The following is a 19739-nucleotide window of genomic DNA, read 5'->3' as shown; positions in this document are numbered from 1 at the left end:
AGTATTACATTTTACCAATTAGTTTGTTGTTGTTGATAGCATTGCCTTATCCAGTGGTTGTTCACTTCATTCATTTACTGTTTTTGATTGAGCCATGTAGCAAAGTGCCTTAAATGAAATAATTATTGTTGTTGTAATTATTATTGCACCACAATAAGCTATAAATGCACCAAAACAAAGGATGTGTTCACTGAGTAGTAACATGGAAGGGCGCAAGGAAGTAATTTCGCCTAGGGCAGCAACATAGGCAGAACCGCCACTGCATGATGGTTACTGAGACTGGGACGTGGACATGACTGGGAGTCTCTGCCTTCACAAAGTGAAGAGCTAATAGCTAACAGCAGCCAGATTAGAATAAAACAATTGACTACCACTGACAGCAACAACAACTCAACTGGGACCAGAGAACCCAGTCTGAAGACTGGACTGGGACCAGAGAACCCAGTCTGGAGACTCAACTGGGACCAGAGAACCCACTTTGAAGACTGGACTGGGACCAGAGAACCCAGTCTGGAGACTCAACTGGGACCAGAGAACCCACTCTGGAGAACTGGAGACGAAACTAAAAGAAATAAATATCTAAATAAAATAAAATAAAAAGTAATGTAAAGTACAAAAACACAATATCTCTGGTGTCTTCTCATAGCATGAAGGTGGTGACATGAACGACGGCGCCCCCTGTTGGTTGGTTTGCTGTTTTCCTCATGTTTTTAGCAGAAATCCAGTGACGACATTATGGGGGTTACTGGTGGTGCTTTCTCAAAATCTTCACTAGTTTCTGATTACCTCTCTTCAGTGATGTGGATGTAACGATCAAACAGGCAGACATCAGAACACTCTAGTAAGTTCAGAAAACCACATCCCGGATCTCACAGATTCTTAACCATGGGGCCGCAAGCGCCACCTAGAGGGCCGTGAAAAACTTGAAGTTTTGCACCTGTGGGCCGCGAGGGCTGCTTACCGTTATCCATGAGACACTCAGTTATTATACAGCCTCCCACCACTTGGTGGCAGTAATGCGTCAGAAGGTTGTTAATCACGCTCCAATAAGCAGAAGAGGACACCCAGCCTTTAATTAAATTATTTTGTTTATTTAAATGTTAAACTTGGAGATTATAAGATATAGTTTGATTTGCACTTTACTTCAATTCTATTCAGTCTTAATTATTTGTTTAATTTGAAACTTTTGGTATTTTGAATGTATTTATTTTATCACCACATAATTTTATTAATCCAATTTCTAATTTTTCTGATCAGTTTTTTTTTGAGAGTTCCTCCTTTTTGCTGTGACTTCAGCCTTTAAACTTGTTCTTAAATTTGTTCTTAAACTTGTTCTTAAATTTGTTCTTAGCACATTTGTTCCATGAATTGCTAGCCTGTTCGGTGTCTTGTTGTTTGTGTAGATTTACATACAAATGAAAATAAATGTTTGTGTGATGATCACACTGTCTCGTGTAATTTATCTGACAAAATTTTATCTTAGTAATTGCAAGTGGATTTGATTTAGCTGTTGAATACAAATCCATACAAGAGTAAGATCAATTAAACGTGTTAATATCTGAACGGGCCCCGGGCCACATTGTACTGGAAAAGTTGGGCTCCGAGGTCAAAAAGGTTAAGAACCCCCGCTTTAAAACCAGGAAACACACCTGCTGTTCATGACACGACGATATCCAAAATCCCACTCAGTATCTAGTCTCATCCCATGATATGGATGAGTATGGATATCGATGTCCAGCCCTACCTCTGACTGAGACATGAAGCTTGCAGTTGAATGTGTGTGTGTGTGTGTGTGTGTGTGTGTGTGTGCAGCGGCTGTGTGTTTCACCATGCTTCAGTGCCATCGAGAGCACACAGAACTAAAACACTGTAAAATCACGTAGTGTACCTTTAAGGAACATTAGATTTGGCCATTTTCATGACAAATATAAAAACAGGACTCATCAGTATCAGAGTTTCCGCAACACTTTTATTCTTGTCAGTGTGAAAAAGCGTCTCAAACATTTAGACGGTATCAGTGATATAATTATTATACATACATACAAACAATACTGATGTTTACTGGACTGCACTAAATGTAAATTAGGCATCACATGTGGGTTGGATACAGCTACAATCTAAGCTCTTAAGCAACACTGATAAACACATTTATCATTTATGTATCAATAACGGAACTGATCAGCAGAGCCACACGTAAAGATTCAACCCAGACGACCCACAGATTTGATTTTTTTCTGACGCTGAAGGCACGAGAGCATCAACACTGTCAGGAAACTGGTTCATACCGGTCTGGCTCATCTGGAAATCTGTCAAAGTCCAAACCCCTGTTTTTCATGCTGTTGCGAAAAAATCAATAGTAAACACAGCAGCGTGTAGTGGCAGGAAGTTAACACCAAAAGATGGAGGCTTTATCATCAGGGTTCCCACTCCTTTCTCTTCCACCATTTTCCAAGGCCTGCTGCTCCAAATCACACGGTAACACATCTGGAAGCTGCAAATATTTATGTATAATGAAAAGTTAACTCGCTAACAGCGTACAAACGTGTTGATCAAAGTGTGAGCTCTGCGTGTTTTTGACCCGTGTGACTGCAGAATGCCACGATGACAGCGGGGCGGAGCGCGGCACTGAAACGGGGCGCCGGCGGCTCGAGCTGAGGAAAACATCTGAGGGTGATCTGGTGGCACTCAGCCGGGCCTTGTTCAGACCTCAGATCGGACAGTTTGACAGTTCGGACTGAGACACATCTGCAGAAATCTGAGTGGAGTCACATTTCAAACCTCTTCTTAATGAGGTTTGGGTCTGGTTTGAAAAACTTTTGTAAAAATCAGTCCAGACACAAACTGGACAAGACAAAAAATGGATTTGGGCCGGCAGTCTGAACAAGGCCTAATATTCCCAGGACATTTAATCACTTGTCAGATTTTCCAGGTGTTTTCCATGACTGTAAAACTGGTCTATACATTGTCCAGGTGTAAGGAGGCGTGGGAACCCTGATCATGAGAGCAAAATGAACAGAGTTAAAGGCCGCTACAGGAGGAAACATCAGCCAGGAGGCGGGAGGCGTTGTGGTCCTGGCGTCTCCAGGTGGGGGCGCTGGGGTCAGGGTGGCGTGGGAGTGATGGGGGTGATGGGGTCCGGGGTCAAGCGGGGCTGTCAGGTGAGCATATCCCACAGGCAGCAGCAGCACAGGGCGGCCCAGCAGGCTCCCAGACACGCCTCTATCCCTGTGACTCCGCCCCTGCCACGCCCCGCCGCCTGGCCGCCGTCCATCATCAGCACTGAGGGACAGAGGACAGGTCACACACTGAACACATGGTTCTTCACCCCTTCACCTCCTGGCTTCCAGCACGTTCTAACGTTGGAACTCTGCTGTCAGCACACACTGTTTCCTGATTCTCTCCTTTTTAATGTAAAGAACGCAAAGAACCATGTCGTTATCGTAAACAGTGAATAAAACTGGCGACAGGAGACAAGGGCTGCTCCTCCGGCCGCAGACTGAACAGGACAGCTACTCTGTTAAACTAAAATAGTTTTATGTCTTGAATAAAACTTTTTTTGACTTCCCAATCAACAGAAAAATTGACATCAGTTTTATTTTTCATTTTTTACAGATTGAGCGTGACGCATGTACAACCTCTAGAAAAAGCATTTTAGCCTATTAAAAATAATTTTATGTCAGAAATGGTGGTAGGAAACAGATTTCAACAGGATATGTGACTCAGTGGCATTTTGCTCACCTGTCTTACAAAGAAAAATTACAGAGCCAGGAGAGGGGAGGAAATATTCTGAGAAAAACCTTTGAGAATTTTTGAGATTCAAGTTGTAAATTTGCAAGAAAAAAAAAACTCATTCTCTGAGATTAAAGTGGTAGATTTATGAGGAAAAAAACAAATGTATTAAAAAAAAAACTCACAAATTTACAAGAAAAAAAACAGTGACACCAGTTTGTCCTCCTCCTGTGGGATCCAGTCTGAAGGAAATCCTGCTGGTTTGAGTCCAGAACCACAATCTGCTTCTGAACATCTGGACTCTGAAGAGACGTTGCTGTGACTTGGGCCGATTCAGAAGAAAACAATCTGCTGATTCTGGGCTCAGATCAGCAGGATCTCCTTGGGCCAGTTGTTCAAAGGTAATCTGATCGGATTTCGGTAATCGGATTGGATCAAATCTTGAAAACGGGTTCTTCAAAAGGGAAAGAAAGATTCTGAAATCGGATTAGATCACGTAATCTAATCTAATCTAAGTTTTTTTCTGGATCAAATCTTCAGTTTGTGTTGTTCAAAACGTTTCAGTGGGATTCAGATAACTTTGATCCAGAAAAACAGAATTATCCTGATTCCAACAGAGGGAAGGATTTCAAGGTGGATTTCAGGAAGAATATGTAGTAAAACTTTAAAATTGGTCAAGTAATACAATATTTGTATCATTTAGTGTATATACTTTTAATTATATTTTGTACTTGACTTGTTTAACCCTTACAGTGATAAAGTAAATAAAGTAGACATAGGCTACTATACCTTTCAGTATAGTAAAGTAAAAAGAAAATAGAAATAAAAATGATCTTGTCCCCGTGAAATAATCCCTGAAAAACAGCTTTCAATAACAAACACAGATGATATATTCAATTTTCCTGTCTTTCATCACTGTATATTAATTTAAAAGAAACAATCATCAGAGATGAACCTGTCAAAAATAATTTCTAACAACATTTTGTGTTTTGTCTCAAAATAATTAACACTTAAAGAGTCCCCATGTTGGCTGTTACCTGATCCTGGAGAGCAAAAAATGGGATTTCCAAATCCGGATAAATTAAATCCAGATTAAATTTTTTGAACAACTGGTCCCCTTGTTCCTAAATCCCATGTCAAAGTAGAACCTGCTGAGGTGATCAGCTGCAGGCCTGGGACACGGCCAGCAGGGGGCAGCACATGTGGTGTCACGCACAGAAAGTGAAAATATTTTTTCAGATTTTCTTCTCGAAAATTTGTTATAATCTTATAATCTCACAATTTGAGTTTCTCTCATAAATTTGTGAATTTTTTCGTAGAAATTTAGTACTTGGAAACTGAGTTTTGTTGTGTAAAGGCCTCAGGACCTCTGACTCACCTGTGTTTTTGGACGGGCCTCCTTTTGCCCCGTCCCAGCCATACTGGGGCCCCGGGGGGCCGCTCTGGTAGCCCTGGTACCCCGGCTGGGCCAGGTATGGCCCTGGCCCTGGCGGGGGGCCCTGGTAGCAGGGATAGCCAGGGTCCGTCGCTCCGGGGAAACCCTGAGCCTGGTAGGTCTGAGGGGGGAAACCCTGCAGACAGCAGACACACACTCATTTCCATCACTGCAAGCTTTCAAACTATATTGGTTTGTTGTTGTTTTTTTGTTTGTTTGTTTGTTTTTTTGTTTTGTTTTGTTTTTACAATTTTGTGGGAACATCTTTGTGTAATTTAAGTGTCATTCAGTTTAAAATATGCATTTATAAATAATAATAATTTTGCAGAAATATTTTACTAATTATATGGTTGTTTTCCGGTAATTTTCTTGGACCTTTTTACTAATTCCTTCAAACTCCAGCAAATTCTTTTTAAACTCCTCTTCTACTTGAATGGCTTTTAACTTTTAACTGGTTTATTCACTGTGTATTATTTAGTCAGTGTATATTTCTTTCTTTTCTTATTTGTTTTTAGGAAAGTTTCATCTTATCATGTCTCCCACTGATAATACAAACTTTTTTTTTTTTCAATTCTCTTGTAATGGACACAGGAAAGCCACAGGTAACTGCAATGTGTAAGAAAGAAAAAAAAAATCAATGCACCAAAACACTGAAAGCTACAGTCGTTCCCTTCAGTGAGGAAATAAAATAACTCCAGCATCTTTGAGATTAAGTCAGTGGTGAGATAAGTTGTTGTTTTTCACGTTTTAGATTTTATGGGCATGTGCCATCTAGTGGTCACATTGCAACTGCACTCTTCTGGCTTTTTTTTTTTTTTTTTTTGCGTACACCCAGAATACTCTTGCAGGAAATATTTAGAGGATTTTATGACGCTGACTTTGCCCTCGTTTCTGTGTTAAAACATGAGCAGTGGTGAGGTTTCTCTGCAGCATTTTGCATCCACTTAAAAAGACGTTTTTGTTTCTTTTAGTCAGACATACGTTAAGGGATGTTATTTATTTAAGGTAAATAAGGTAAATAACATCTCTTAATCTATGTCTGACTAAAAAACACAAAAACGCCTTTTTAGTTAAAAACGAGACATAATGAATGTGTTTGAACTATTTGCATCCACTTAACGTGACTTCACTGCTCCAGCTGTAAAGGCAGGAGGACCTGATTTGATTTGATCAAATGGATTTTTCAGGGTTGCTGTCGTTATGAAAGATATATTTATTTTAAAGTTTATTTCATATACATATTGAATATCTAATAAATATTCTGATTCCGTTTATAGTTTAAGGTGATTTGTAATGTTTGTCTCTAGATTAAAACAGTTCAGTTACACATTCATTCATCCACCAAAACACTCAGGCCGGATCCTCATTCTCACATGGTGCCGAGTCAATAAAACATATGGAGTTTAATAAAAACAACGAAGAAAACGAACAATATCATAAACATGAATAAGAGCTGAAATACAAACAGACACACAACCAGAAACACAATCATACAATGATCCATCTCATTAAAACGGTTACATTCAGAGATGTCTTGACTTGAGCAGAGTTTAAACTGAGTCAAAGAACAGGAAACATGGTCAGTATGAGAGGTGTTTCTGGAAACATTCAGTTCATTATGAAATACCTGCAGCAGTATGTGTGTGTGTGTGTGTGTGTGTGGGTGTGGGTGTGTGTTGTTACCTGGTAGGGCTGAGCTGGGAACGCTGCTGGCTGCGAGCTGAAGCCTGCAGGACAAAAACAAAAAGACAAACCATGAGTGAATGTGAGTGCTGCCGTGACTCGGCCTGCAGACACACAGCTGGCGTCTCATCAGCTGACTGTTTGCTGTTTCCATAGGCGCAAATCCGGAGGGGGGCAAATGGTCAAACCACCACATGGACACACCGCCTCCCGACACACCGCCTCCCGACACACCAGTGTGTGCATTCTGTATTGTACGTTGGTTAATATTGGTGTACCCCCCTTTCTTGAGAAGTTGAGGACTTGACCCCCCCAGTGGTGGAGTCGGATTTGCTCCCCTGGTTGTTTCTGCTTCATGTGACTGTGACAGAGAGAGAGACAGGATGACATGCAGCAGCGGGTCCAGGCCAGACTTGAACCCGGATCACCCACAGATGCAAACCTGACTTTTCTACATATGTAATACAGGTAAATGTGAAGCACCAACAATACCTCCACAGACCACCAGGGGGTGCAGACCACTGGTTGAAAGCCCTTCATGTTGGGTGAAGTTGCCCTTGAGCGCAACACAGATAAGTGTTGACTTAATGCCTTTTCAAATCACTGGTGTGGTTAAGGTGAAGTAACTAACAGTTTGCAGTTCCACTTATCTAACCTTAACCAAACTGTTAATGTTAGATTCACATCGAATGGGTTAAGCTGAGTGAGTGAGAGAGACAGACAGGAATCCAGGGTTGTTTTATTGTTGTTCTCCTTTCTTTAACTTTCCTTCCACTGTATCTTGGTGTGTCAGTGTGTGTGTGTGTGTGTGTGTGTGTGTGTGTGGCTCAGGTCAGAAAGAAAGAACAATGGGGAGAAGGCAGCATAGATAAGCTCTCATCTAGGCATAGAGGTTGCACTTTCAGATCCACATGATCCACTGTGTGAATCACACTCTGGATGACCTGCAGACAGACCAGGTGTTTCTGGGTACCTGGGAAGCCTGGGGCTGAGGGACCCACAGGAGCAGCAGGGGGCGGGAGGCCATACGGAGGAGGAGGAGGCTGGTCAGGGTTCATCTGGAGACGGACAGACGGACGAGGATCAGGAGCTCAGGATCCGTCCGGATGGAAGAGAAACAGAATTTCCTCAGCAGTCAGCTGCCTCCTGAATATGTAAATGAATAAATAAAAGACTGAATAAAGTGTAAATGTGAAAGACAGAGCAGGCTGAGAGGTCGTGTGTGTGTGTGTGTGTGTGTGTGTGTGTGTGTGTGTGTGTAGATCCATTCATTAATGTTCAAAGTGTAAGGTGAGACATTTCTCAGTTTCACAAAATCTCAGGTCGGTCCACGTCTTCACCGTCCAATATAAAGACGTTTATTCTCTAGCTCTTTAAATAAAAAAAAAAAATGTAAAAAACAGTCATAATCCTGACCTTGCATTAATTTTGCATTTGCAGTATCCTTCATTTTGTTACAAGCATTTAAGTATAGAGACTTACTCTCATCTTACCCAAGAAATAGCTTTCTGTATTGTAATTTGAGGCAAGATTTTGGTGCTGGATATCGGCATATTGGAATATCTGTCAGCAGCTTCAGTCCAATAAAATAAAATAAAATAAAATTTCGGAATTTCTGCTAGTCTTAAAAGGGCCCATAAGGTGAGCCCTAGTTCTCTGTCCCAATGGTAAATAAAAAGGCTGAGCAGGAGAAATAAAGCTGCTGCTTTGGTCCAGATCTTGCGGTGACGCTGCAGTTTTCATCTCAGTGTAAACAGGAAGTAATGTGGCGGCAGAGGCGCTCGCTGATTGGCTGAATTAGATGAACCAGATGTCAGATGTTTGATCATGGAAACTGTGGAAGAACGGCTGACCTGATATGCTGATGATGTGCTGGTTTATCATAGTTCCTCTCTGTCGCCACGTTCTAATCTCGTCAGCATGACGTCGAAAAATGCTAAAAATGATAGTTTTTTTCTGTGAATGTACGACTTTAATCTCTGAGAATTTCTTTTTTCGTGCAAAATTGAGACTTTAAAATCTCAGAATGTGACTTTTTTTCCTCTTCAATTTGTGAGTTTTTTCTTTTAAATTCATAACTTAAATCTCAGAGAATACCCAAGTTTTTAACCCCCTTCCCCGGCCCTGTATTTTTTTCCCCCTATAATGGCCCTAATCTGCCATCACAGCAATCTGACAGTTTTAACATAACATTAGTTAAGATAATTCTCAGGTTTTTTTCCCCCCAATATTTATATGCAAAGCTCCCCTCCACTCAGAAATGCGTTTTTTCTACATTTTTCTAAATAGGTGAACTATCCCTTTAAACTACCATGACGACGAGCAAACCAGTGACATGCATTATTAGATTACAGAGTGGAATTCTCCTTTAAGTGGAGAACACAGCCTGAGCTTTTCACACTGCAGCCAAACAAACTGCACAGCACTGAGGAATGTCCTGCTCAGCACACACACACACACACACACACACAGACACACACAGACACACACACACACACACACACACACACACACACACAGGCAGAGCTGTGTGTGTGTGGACAAGGCCCTCATTCAGCTGCTCTGAGGTCAGCAGCTCGGCCACACAGCCGCTCGACCTGCGGCTGCTGACTGATGATGTCACGCCTGCCGTCGACCAATCACCATCAGCCTCATTAACTCTGATGACCGAAACCACCAAGGAAAGAAAGTCAGCAACTTTTTCTGAGATGAAGAAGAACAAACTAGTTTTCACTATTTTTTTTTTTTTTTTTTTTTTGTAAATTTACGACTTTAATCTCAGAAGTTTTTTCTTGCAGATGTGTGACTTTATAATCTCAGAATTTCTTTTTTTCTCGTAATTTGATGACTTCAATCTAGGCTCCGTGGCCCTGCAACGGCCCTGACATGCCGTCATATAAAACCAAACAAAAACAAACCTTTGTTGACCAAAGGAAGACGAGGAAATCTCAGGATACTGTCATCAACAAATCAAAACAAGATGAAACAGACGCAAGCAGACGTCCTGACCTCAGTCTGGATTAGGATTATGCCACTATTTAAGATGAGGTGGACTTGCTGCACAGATCCTCGCCTGAAAGTTAGTTTTGGTTTGTGTCGCACTTGAACAATATCAGATCAGAGTGGAGAGAGTGTTAGAATAATCTTTTTTTTTTTTTTTTTTTTAACAGGGAAATTACCTGATCAAATGCATTCGATTAAAAAGTGATTGACAAACATGCAAGAGAAAATTTTTGAAATAGTAATAGAATTTACCCCCGCCTCCCAAAATTGCAAAAATATATATATATATTTCAAAGTAAAGCTCAGATCAGTGATGGTGGATGGACGTCAGAGGAGTGCATGTCTTCAGATGGGTTTCTGTGTCTTAAGGCCATAAGAAAATAAATAAAACATTACCAGAACATGAGCCAAAAAAAAAAAAAAAAAAAAATCTAGAAGACAAACCTGAAAATTTGCAAAAAAAAAGAGTAAAATGAATAAATTGAAATAAAAACAAAATAAAACAAGAGAAGGACCAGAAAAAAGTAAAAAAAAAAAAAAAAAAAAAAAAAAAGCCCTGAAAATCTGAAAATTCTTCACAAAATCAGACAGAGAGAACGGTCTAATGTGTGGTCACAGTGTGAGAGGGAACAGTCACACACACACACACACACACACACACACACACACACACACACACACACAGCTCTGAGTCTGCACATTTTAAATCAAGATGAACTGAAGATAATGTGGTGACTGTGTCTGCAACCGAGGACCCTCCCACACTTACTGTGTGTGTGTGTGTGTGTGTGTGTGTGTGTGTGTCAGCAGATTGTCAGCCAGCAGCATATAAACATAAACTTTTTTCCCCTTAGAAACAATGGTGTATCATTATGAAAGACAAAACCCCTAACAGGAACATTTTCCCTGAGAAGACATACACACACACACACACACACACACACACACACACACACACACACACACACACACTTTAAACCTTGCCCACATACAAAATTGCCTTTATTTCTTCACAAATTAATATTTAAAATTCACTTCTCTGCCCTAAGAAGAAACAATAACTAACTAAATAGCCATTATCAAAAAATGAAGAACAAAATTTAACCTTTATGCAATATACATAGCCTACATAAATGCCTGCGAGTGTGTGTGTGTGTGTGTGTGTGTGTGTGTGTGTGTGTGTGAGTGTCCAGCACACACAGCAGCTCAGCAGTTCAGATCACATGAATGCAAACACACCTGTCTGACTATAACTGGATATCATTATTAATGGTGTTGTTGTTGTTACATAACTGAAGAGACCGAGTTATTAAAACTTGACAGATGTGAATGTGAGCCAAGTGCGCAGTTGGTGAATCAGCCTGAGACGCTCAGAGAGTCGCTGTGTAACGGAGGGAGCCGCTCGCCAGGCTCCGTTCAAAAACAGGACAGTTTTAGATTTTTACCGGCAGAAGTTGCGAAGAGGCACCGCACGACCTAAGACCACCGAGCGGCGACACACACACACACACACACACACACACACACACACACACACACACACACACACACACACACACACACACACACACACACCGGGCTGCGCTCGGCTCTGCACAGAGGAAACTCATGATCCGCTGGAGCCAGCTGTTAGAGACTGAGTTGTGCTAAAGTGATGGTCACAGATGTTCACAGATGTTCAGATGTGTGGTGCGTCACCGAGGAGCCGAAGTTAGCAGAAGAGCCTCCCGGTGCGACTAAACTCCTGATCCATGCTCTCCGCGGCGCGTGATGCCGCCGAGGCGGAGGGGATTTTAACTCAGATTCAGCCTCAGTAATGTCAGAGTTTATCCTCCGAGCCGGACTCACCGCCGCTGTCGGGACGGACTTACCTTCAGCTCGACAGGAACGGATCGCCTCGGAAGCCAAAGCGGCTGCTGTCACTTCGCCCCGCTTCCCTCTGATTGATTGATTGGCCGGTTGATTAGTTCAGCTCGAGGAGCCAGCTGACAGAGGCACGCGGGACAGGGTGAGGTCAGAGGGCCGCGTCCCAACACTTGTGCACACCCTCCCTCCCTCCCACCCTCAGGCCAGTGCGCAGGAGACACTGGATCATTTCAGACTCCGCTGTCCCACCACGGACAGTGGCATGCATGTCCGGGTCACTACAGGAGGGGGGTGGGGGGTAAAACTCAGAGAAAAACTCTGAATTTCTAACTAGGAATTTCAAATATATGAGGAAAAAAACTCAGAAAACTAGTTTTCCTCCTCCTCTGTGTCCGAGGCTCCTCACGTGCTGCCCCCTGCTGGCCGTGTCTCAGGCCTGCAGCTGATCACTTTGACATGGGATTTAGGAACAAGGAGGTCCTGCTGATTTTAGCCCAGAATCACCAGATTGTTATCTTCTGCTCAAATCAACAGGGTGTCCTTCTTAATAGATCCAAGAGTGTAAGAAAAACTATTTTCCTCTTTTTCCCTCATAAATGTCTGACTTTATAATCTCAGAATTTGTTTTTTTTTCCCATATAAATTTACCACTTTGATCTCAGAATTTGAGTTTTCTTGCACGTGACTTTATAATCTCAGAATTTGATTTTTTTTCTCATAAACTCATTACTTTAATCTTGAAAATGCTAAGTTTATTTCTTAGAATACCCACTCTGTCAGGAAACATTCCTGCACCGAGAAAAGTCACAAAGCAGCAGCATGAATGTTAGATTCTATATATCAGCTCTTTATCTAGACAAATACATTCAGATGTAACCCCTGCAATCACCAGCATTTTATTTTGATTAGTAACTGTAATTTAATTACATTTTTTCTCAGTTAATGTAACAGATAACAATTAAATTTATTTTGCAATTTCAAGCTTACTTTTACTGGCACTAGCTGAGCAATGAGCCCAGGTGGGCAGGTGAGGTGTGAGGTCCTGCAAGCTGCTCCCAAACAAACTGAACTGTGGTCAGTTTAAAGCCTTATAAAGGAGCCAGAGGCGGACTCTGTATCAGCTGCTCCTGTTTTTCATGTAAATCTGTTTTAAACTTTGGAAAAAGATCACACTTAAAAAGAGATTCTGAACCTCAATGTGTCTTCAGCTGGTAAATAAAGGATAAAACAACAACAACAATATTAACATGTCATTATCCTGCTGTTAACAGCTGTTATAGCAGCCCGAGGCTTCTGGGAGGTCCTAAACAGAGAGTCCACATCGGGCCTTTGTTTTCATTCAACCAGGTTACACATGTAATGTTCTCAGGGTCTCACCTGTCACAGGTTGAAATTACAATACCTGCCCCGTGTTCTAAATCACATACTTCTACTTTTCACTTTTAGTATGTACTGCAGCTGCCCTTACAAAGTATGCAGTGTAGTATGCAGTATGCATGTGTATGCATACTATTGGGATGCACTACATCCGTCCTACCTGACCTCCGACCCTCTCGCTCACTTCCTCCTCCGTCCGTAGCGCCACATTTGAATGTTGTTGTCAAAATGGCGGTGCTGTTTCATACTGCGCTGTCCTCTGTCTGATTTCTGATCTTCTGTCTTCCTGTCGCTGCTGCTGTCTCTGAGCAAGTTTTGTGAGATGTGTGTTTTGTTTTGTCCATATGTGGGCGTGGCTTGTACACACACAACTCAGTCAGTGCGACGCAACGTCCACTGTGCAAAGGATTGTGGGTCAGAATGGCCAGAGCAGCATGCTGACATGCACACTGCGAAATCTGACCAGATGTAGTAGAACATCCTGGTACTCTTGGAATACTGCATCTGACATACTATGTATTGGGACATACTATTCTTTTTTCCCCTACTAAATAGTATAGTAGTATGGGTACTGGAACGCAGGGCTGGTCTTTTTCCTGCCACCCAGAGGCCATTTGGTGGTACTGCAGATGTGGTACAACTGACTGTCTCTTGGCAGAGACACACACAGCATGTTGAGTCTGTCGTGTCCTGCTGAGACTGCAAACAGATGCTTGTGTGAAAACGTAGGAAAGCATCGCTCCACATCCTGCTAAAGCCAGAGGAGAGACTGAGGGAGAACAGGTACGACCATGAACACGTCAGTCAGCGCAGGACAAGGAAGCACATTAAGTCAAATTATAACCTCCATTTAAACTGAATGTTGGTTCTTCTACTAACAATGTAAGAAAGACAGGATGACAGAACGGCGTCTGCTCTGTTTTTTCTTCACCAGCAGGAAACAGACACAATAACAAAACCCTGGACAGGAGAAAATGGTATAATTACCTCACTTTCTATGTAAACATATTTTATGAAATCAAAAGCTGATGACTCACAGCACGGACCCTGACTGAACATGTACACATTACTCTTTGCTAGATAAATAATGACCAGAAAAAGGACAAATAATTTCAGCCATTTATTAATTTTCCAGAGCCATTCTCCAGTCTTTGAGCTATAAGTTGATGCAGTCACCATAACCGAGAGTAAAAAGTTTATTTAGCTTCTTTGTACATGACATCGTTTTCTTTTGTGCTGAAGTCTTTTCTCCAAACGTACACAGATAGGAGCAGAGACACATCGTTTCACAGCTAGAAAAACACCAAGGGACAAGTTTTCAGCCTCAGCATCCAAACAAGATGGAGTCCGTCAGTCCTCATGTGAGCAGGTGTGTCTCTTCCTGGGACCTGAGCCTCACTTTCACCTTTTGTTTTAAATGTCAGGTGTGATGCAGCAGCCGCTTCACCTGCCTGACAGTTCACCTATGCACCTGCAGGCTGATCCTGACTTCCTGCCCCATCCCACTAAAGTCAGGGTGAGGGTCTGCGGCGGGAGTCCAGGTTGGAACATAGAAACTGACCGGCTAGAGTTGCCATGGCAACAGCGGAAGGGACAAGGTAAAGTTAACGCATGAAATCAATCGAAATCATCGAAATCAATCGAAAACATCACTGAACATGTACACCTGTTACCCTGGCAGCGGAGACCTGGCTCTACCCATTCAGTTTCAATGGGTTAGAACAGCAGCAATAGAATGTGAGTGAAAGGCAGCGGAGTGAGGAGGTTCAGGCCCGTCAGCGCTGGCTCCGTCTGTTGGATCATCCACAGGGAGTTCAGGTGTCTGTCACTTATTAGCTGCTGCTCAAGTCCCCCAGGTTCCCCAGAGAACCGCTTTAGTCTCAGTCACACTAACGGGTTTATTAGCGTCCATGTTCCTGCTGGCAGCCGCCGTGGTGTTTGCTGGTAAACCCACAGCCGGGGGGAGGAGGCGACCACGGGGGAGGCCGGGGTCGTGCAGGAAGCCGAGGCTGCAGCTGCTGGATGTGGAGGAGACGGCTCATCTAACAAGACAAGTTTTTTTTTTTTTTTTTTTTTTTTTGCATGCCAAATAATGTTAATCCTGCTCGTTAAGTGCCATAATCCTGATTTCAGTTAAACATTCATTAGCAAGCTAACGCTACATCCTGCGCCCAGCTGGAGACGCACTATTTTTTTTTTTTTTTTTTTTTTTTTTGTCATAGCAGCATCTTTAAAGTAATTTTAACTTTAAAGAAATTATATAGATTTTTTTGCCTGGTTTGCTAGTTTTCTATGTCACAATGTGCACCTAATAATCAGCAAACACCAAAGAGTTTTTTTCCTCTATGTTTATATCCAGATGCCTCGACTGTCTGGAGCGTCTCAGGAGGGACTTCATGCTGGACCGTTACGCACCCAGATTTCAGAATAATCCCAACCTCAAATCCCATTGGTTTACACCTTCAAGCACTTTTGAGTGACAGCTCCTCCACATTATGTCCCGCCCACAACATTTGGAACAGATCAAATATCAGGTGATACTCCAGACGCCCTTTCAGGGAGTGTTTAAAGCAAAGCCACCGCTCTGTGGTCAGCATTACTGAGCGCTGGCCAATAGGAGCAGCTCGGTGCCTTGTCGCCGGGCAGATTACAGGCAGGCGAGACTCTTCAGGCTGCTCCATTCAGTTTGTTTCTTTAGACTTCAGCAGCAGGTAAATTACTGATTCTTGACACGTGTCGATCAACAGTTTGATTCATGTCATTTCTACTGTCTGGACGTTTGGAGACCCGGTGTAACAGCCCAAAGTGAACCCCCTGACCAGACTATACCCGGGGTATAGTCCAGTTTATACCTTTGTTCTATACCCAAGGGTATAGAACAAAGGTTCTGCCGTAATTTCTGATGTTTTTAAGCTAAAGTATTCATTTGAAAAAACTGGGTGCACTGAGGTTGATTCAACAGAACAACATATGTAGGTCTAGTTTCATTTTCATATTTCAAAAATAAATAAATAATGATTATCCAGACAAATTAAAATCCCTGGGGTATAAACTGGACAAGCCCGGAATATACCCCGAGGTATAAAACAGACCAGCCCACTTTAGCCCCCTGTCTGAGTCTGGGGGGTATAATGTGGCTCAGGGGGGTATAGTTTGGTATAAACTGGGCTAAGCTACCCCGGAGTGTACTTTGGGCCCGGTCAACCCATACCCGGGTATAGTGTGGCGTAGGGTTAATCTGGCCTGTTACACCGGCAGAGTTTCTGCCAGTGGCTGGATGACAGGGAGTCTGCGGTGGTGATGGTTAGGGTGAGTTTTTTTCTTCCAGCGTTCAGCACCAGGAGGCTCTGGCCAGGCGGGGGCGCCGCCAGTGTTCTGCCACAGACCAAACAGGAACCCACAAACAGCATTTTAATGCTGTGGCCCCCTGCTGGTGGTGGGTTGTCTGTGCCCCTGCACTTTCCTTCATTTCCCTGATTTTAAAACAAGTTGAGCCCGCCTCCTTTCAGAAATGGGTCTTAAAAAAAAAAAAAGAAAAAAAAGAAAAAAAAAACAGTGGTTATTTGATTTTCACTTTAAAATACAAAAATGACATTTTGAAATACAAGGCTTTTTTGAATTTCATGGTTCAAATGAGATGGGCAAAATAAAAAAAAAAAGTTTGATTTTCAGTTTCTATTTTGAAGAAACAAAAAATAAAATCACTAGAGAACAAAAAAAACAAAACAAACAAAAAAAAGAGACTGGATGTGGTCGTCTATGCGGCAAGAGCGCCACCTGTCACATAAATCAGAGAATCGTCAGCGAAGCCTTTTTTAACTCCCAAAATAAAGGAGTTCCTACAGTATTTGCACTTGTTTTAAATTTCCTGTTTTATTCTCTTGTTTTTTCCCCCACTTTATTCTAAAGCACTTTGAGCTAAACTTCCTGGATGAAAGGTGCTATAGAAATAAATCATAATTGTTGTTATCGTTGTTGTTGTTGTTGTTGTTGTTGTTGTTGTTGTTATATGGGGCGAGGTGTGCTGGATATGATTTCAGACGTGATGAAACCCAGTCTGTCAAAAGCAGAGATCTCTGAGCTCACAGTGTTTTTCTGCAGGAAATGTGAGCAGATTTTTGCGCTGAAAATAATTTCAGCTTACAGAGCCACAACACACACAGCTGGACTGAGAGCTGACACAAGCTGTGACCTATAACCTCCTGCCTGGCTGCCTGTGTGTGTGTGTGTGTGTGTGTCTGTGTGTCTGTGTGTGTGTGTGTGTGTGTGTGTGTGTGTGTGTGTGTGTGTCTGTGTGTGTGTATGTGTGTGTGTCTGTGTGTGTGTGTATGGATGAAGGTCACCTCTCCAGGAGACAAGTGCACACTGCAGAGTCATCAATTAAACAGGCCTTTTTTTTTTTCTTTGCTCATCCCTTGTTGGCCATGGGAGAGAAAAACGCCTCGTATTTCAATGTAAATTTTTGTGTTTTAAATTGAAAATCAAATCAAATGCGGCCGAGCTGAGTGTCCGGCATGGACCCTCCTCTGCCTCGGGAGGATCATTGAGGTGTTCACACCATAGAAACTCAACGGGCAGAGTCGGCATGGGCCTTGAGGCCTTTTGTTTCATGGCAAATCAGAGTAACAGTACATTTCCAGGTGAGCTGAGGAGTTTACTGATGTCACCACGTCGGTCAATGACGCTGTCACGGTGACGCAGCTCGCAGCAAGAACGAAAGTTAAAGTTATTTAAGCATGATCAGAAGTTAATATGGGAGCTCGGTTAATTCTAACGATCTGCGTTGTTGTTGAAGAACGTTCTGGCAAAGCCTCCGGCAACATATCAGACTCAGCTCCTCCTAAAGCTGAGGAACTATAGGAATATTACAGGAATATTCCAGGCGACAGTGTGAAAGTCATGGTAGAGTTCTCTCTCTGACGTAAACCAGCTCTTCTGGCGACGCCGTGACACTATCAATTGAATGTCTACAGTTGTTGCCGTAGCAATGGGAGCCACCCGGAAATGCTCTGATTTGTGAGCCAAAAGTTCCACGCCGGTGGAAAGACGGACCTCAGAACATGGAGCTTTAATGAGCGATGGAGTCACAACAGCTCTGCTACCGCCAGACTCCAACGCTCATGTTTTCAACAGGTGAGCTGTACAGCAAGGTTAGCTAGCAAAACATTAGCTACCATGTTGTTAGCAAGGAAAACATTAGCTAGCATGTTGTTAGCAGATAAAAACGTCGACTTACATGTTGTTAGCAAGGAAAACAGTGGCTGGCATGTTGTTAGTAAGGATAACTTGATGGATGATGAAGATGAATTAAAATTAAATTAGAAAATAAATGTCACGCTGGGTTTTTCCATCCCTTTAAAGCTGCAGCACAGAAACTTCCAGCTCTGAGTGATTTGTCTCCCTCTTGTGGCAGCAAATTGAACTACTTATTGAAAACACACATCAGGGGTGTGACGGTTTGAGTCTCCACATTCAGAGAGAAACAGGACAAAATGTCGGCGGGTCACGGGCTCAGCAGCAGGTCGGCAGCCATGAATGAGTTTGTTTATAACGGTGTACTGTCACGCCTTCAACACCTGCAGCCGCTGCGATCTGGATGTGGCACTCGTCCATTTTGCTGTAAGGGTTGGGAAACGATGCTGATTGGATGTGAGACTGAAGAGCAGCTGTTCATCTCTACTGACGCCTGTTTGTTTCTGGTTGTCGTTTCTTGGTGGAACAATGTGGAGTTTGGGAGGAGCTGATCAGGATGATCAGTTTCTCAAAACCCTGTCAGATTATCTAATCTGTCACGGCGTTTTTAATCCCCCCACCAATCAGAGCTGACTTGGTAATGAAAGAGAAGTCATTAATGATCTACTTTTTCTCCACCTCATGAAGTCCATCTGGACACAGTGACAGCAGCTGCATCTCAGTTTTGGTTTCTCTCTGAAACTCCTGACTGGATTAAATCTGTCGGTGAGCAGCTTCCTGTTCCTTGAAGAGTCCAGCCTCTGGGTGAACTGGAAAAACCCTAAACACAACATTTAATCTGGTTAAAGGTTGGACTGGATTTCAAAAGTCCAGATATTCAGGATCAGAAACTTTGTAATCTGTTTTGCAAATCTCAGTTTTCAGATTTAATTCAATCAGATTAGTTATATCCTGGGTGATACGTTTTGAAAACCAGCCTCTGGAGCACCAATGGTGTGGCAGCAGTAGGTGGGGCAAGCAGCATGACTGGCTGCCGGCGGCCGGCGTCAGTGAGTGCCGGTCCAGACTAAGAAACAAAGGCTCTGTTCTGAAATGGACCTAGAGAAAATGGAGGGGTTTTCTAGATGGATGAAGACATTTTGAAGTAAAAGGTTCCATGGTTCTTGGCTCTAACGGGTTTCTTACGTAACTCCTGAAACAGCAAATCAAGAGTTAATAATCCCTCCTTGGTTCCACCTCAGTTGGATCGATTTTACAGTATTATTCCTGAATTGTTCCTGACACAACATGTAAAACATAAAATCCTGAATTTACATCTTGAACGAAAGATTTTCAGAAACATTTTCTGTTAGCTATTAAGGTATTTTTTTAAAGATACACTTCAATTTTCTCTGGAATGCTATATTAGGGGAAAGCTTTCACTGACTCGTAATGAAAACAAAGACGTGTCCAG

General features: G+C 42.5%; 1 protein-coding gene across 2 annotated transcripts; it reads right to left on the bottom strand.

Moving 5' to 3' along the window:
- Window positions 1–1949: 1949 nt before the first annotated feature.
- On the bottom strand, window positions 1950–11845 carry LOC115371259 (cysteine-rich and transmembrane domain-containing protein 1-like). 2 transcript variants are annotated; one of them, XM_030068501.1, is made up of 5 exons: window positions 11722–11845; window positions 7821–7993; window positions 6848–6891; window positions 5108–5300; window positions 1950–3279 (listed from the first exon to the last, which is right to left on the bottom strand). In XM_030068501.1, the coding sequence occupies exons 2-5, from the start codon at window positions 7903–7905 to the stop codon at window positions 3155–3157; spliced, it is 447 nt and encodes a 148-aa protein (XP_029924361.1). In that variant the 5' UTR covers window positions 7906–7993; window positions 11722–11845; the 3' UTR covers window positions 1950–3154. The 2 variants fall into 2 exon arrangements, with proteins under 2 accessions (XP_029924361.1, XP_029924362.1); XM_030068502.1 differs by lacking the exon at window positions 11722–11845 and adding an exon at window positions 11296–11338.
- Between the last annotated feature and the right edge of the window lie 7894 nt (window positions 11846–19739).

This window comes from Myripristis murdjan, chromosome 14 (genome assembly GCF_902150065.1).
Source record: "Myripristis murdjan chromosome 14, fMyrMur1.1, whole genome shotgun sequence".
NCBI lineage: Eukaryota > Metazoa > Chordata > Actinopteri > Holocentriformes > Holocentridae > Myripristis > Myripristis murdjan.
The sequence above is the reverse complement of the archived record's forward strand: the minus strand, read 5'-3'. Positions and strand labels throughout refer to the sequence as shown.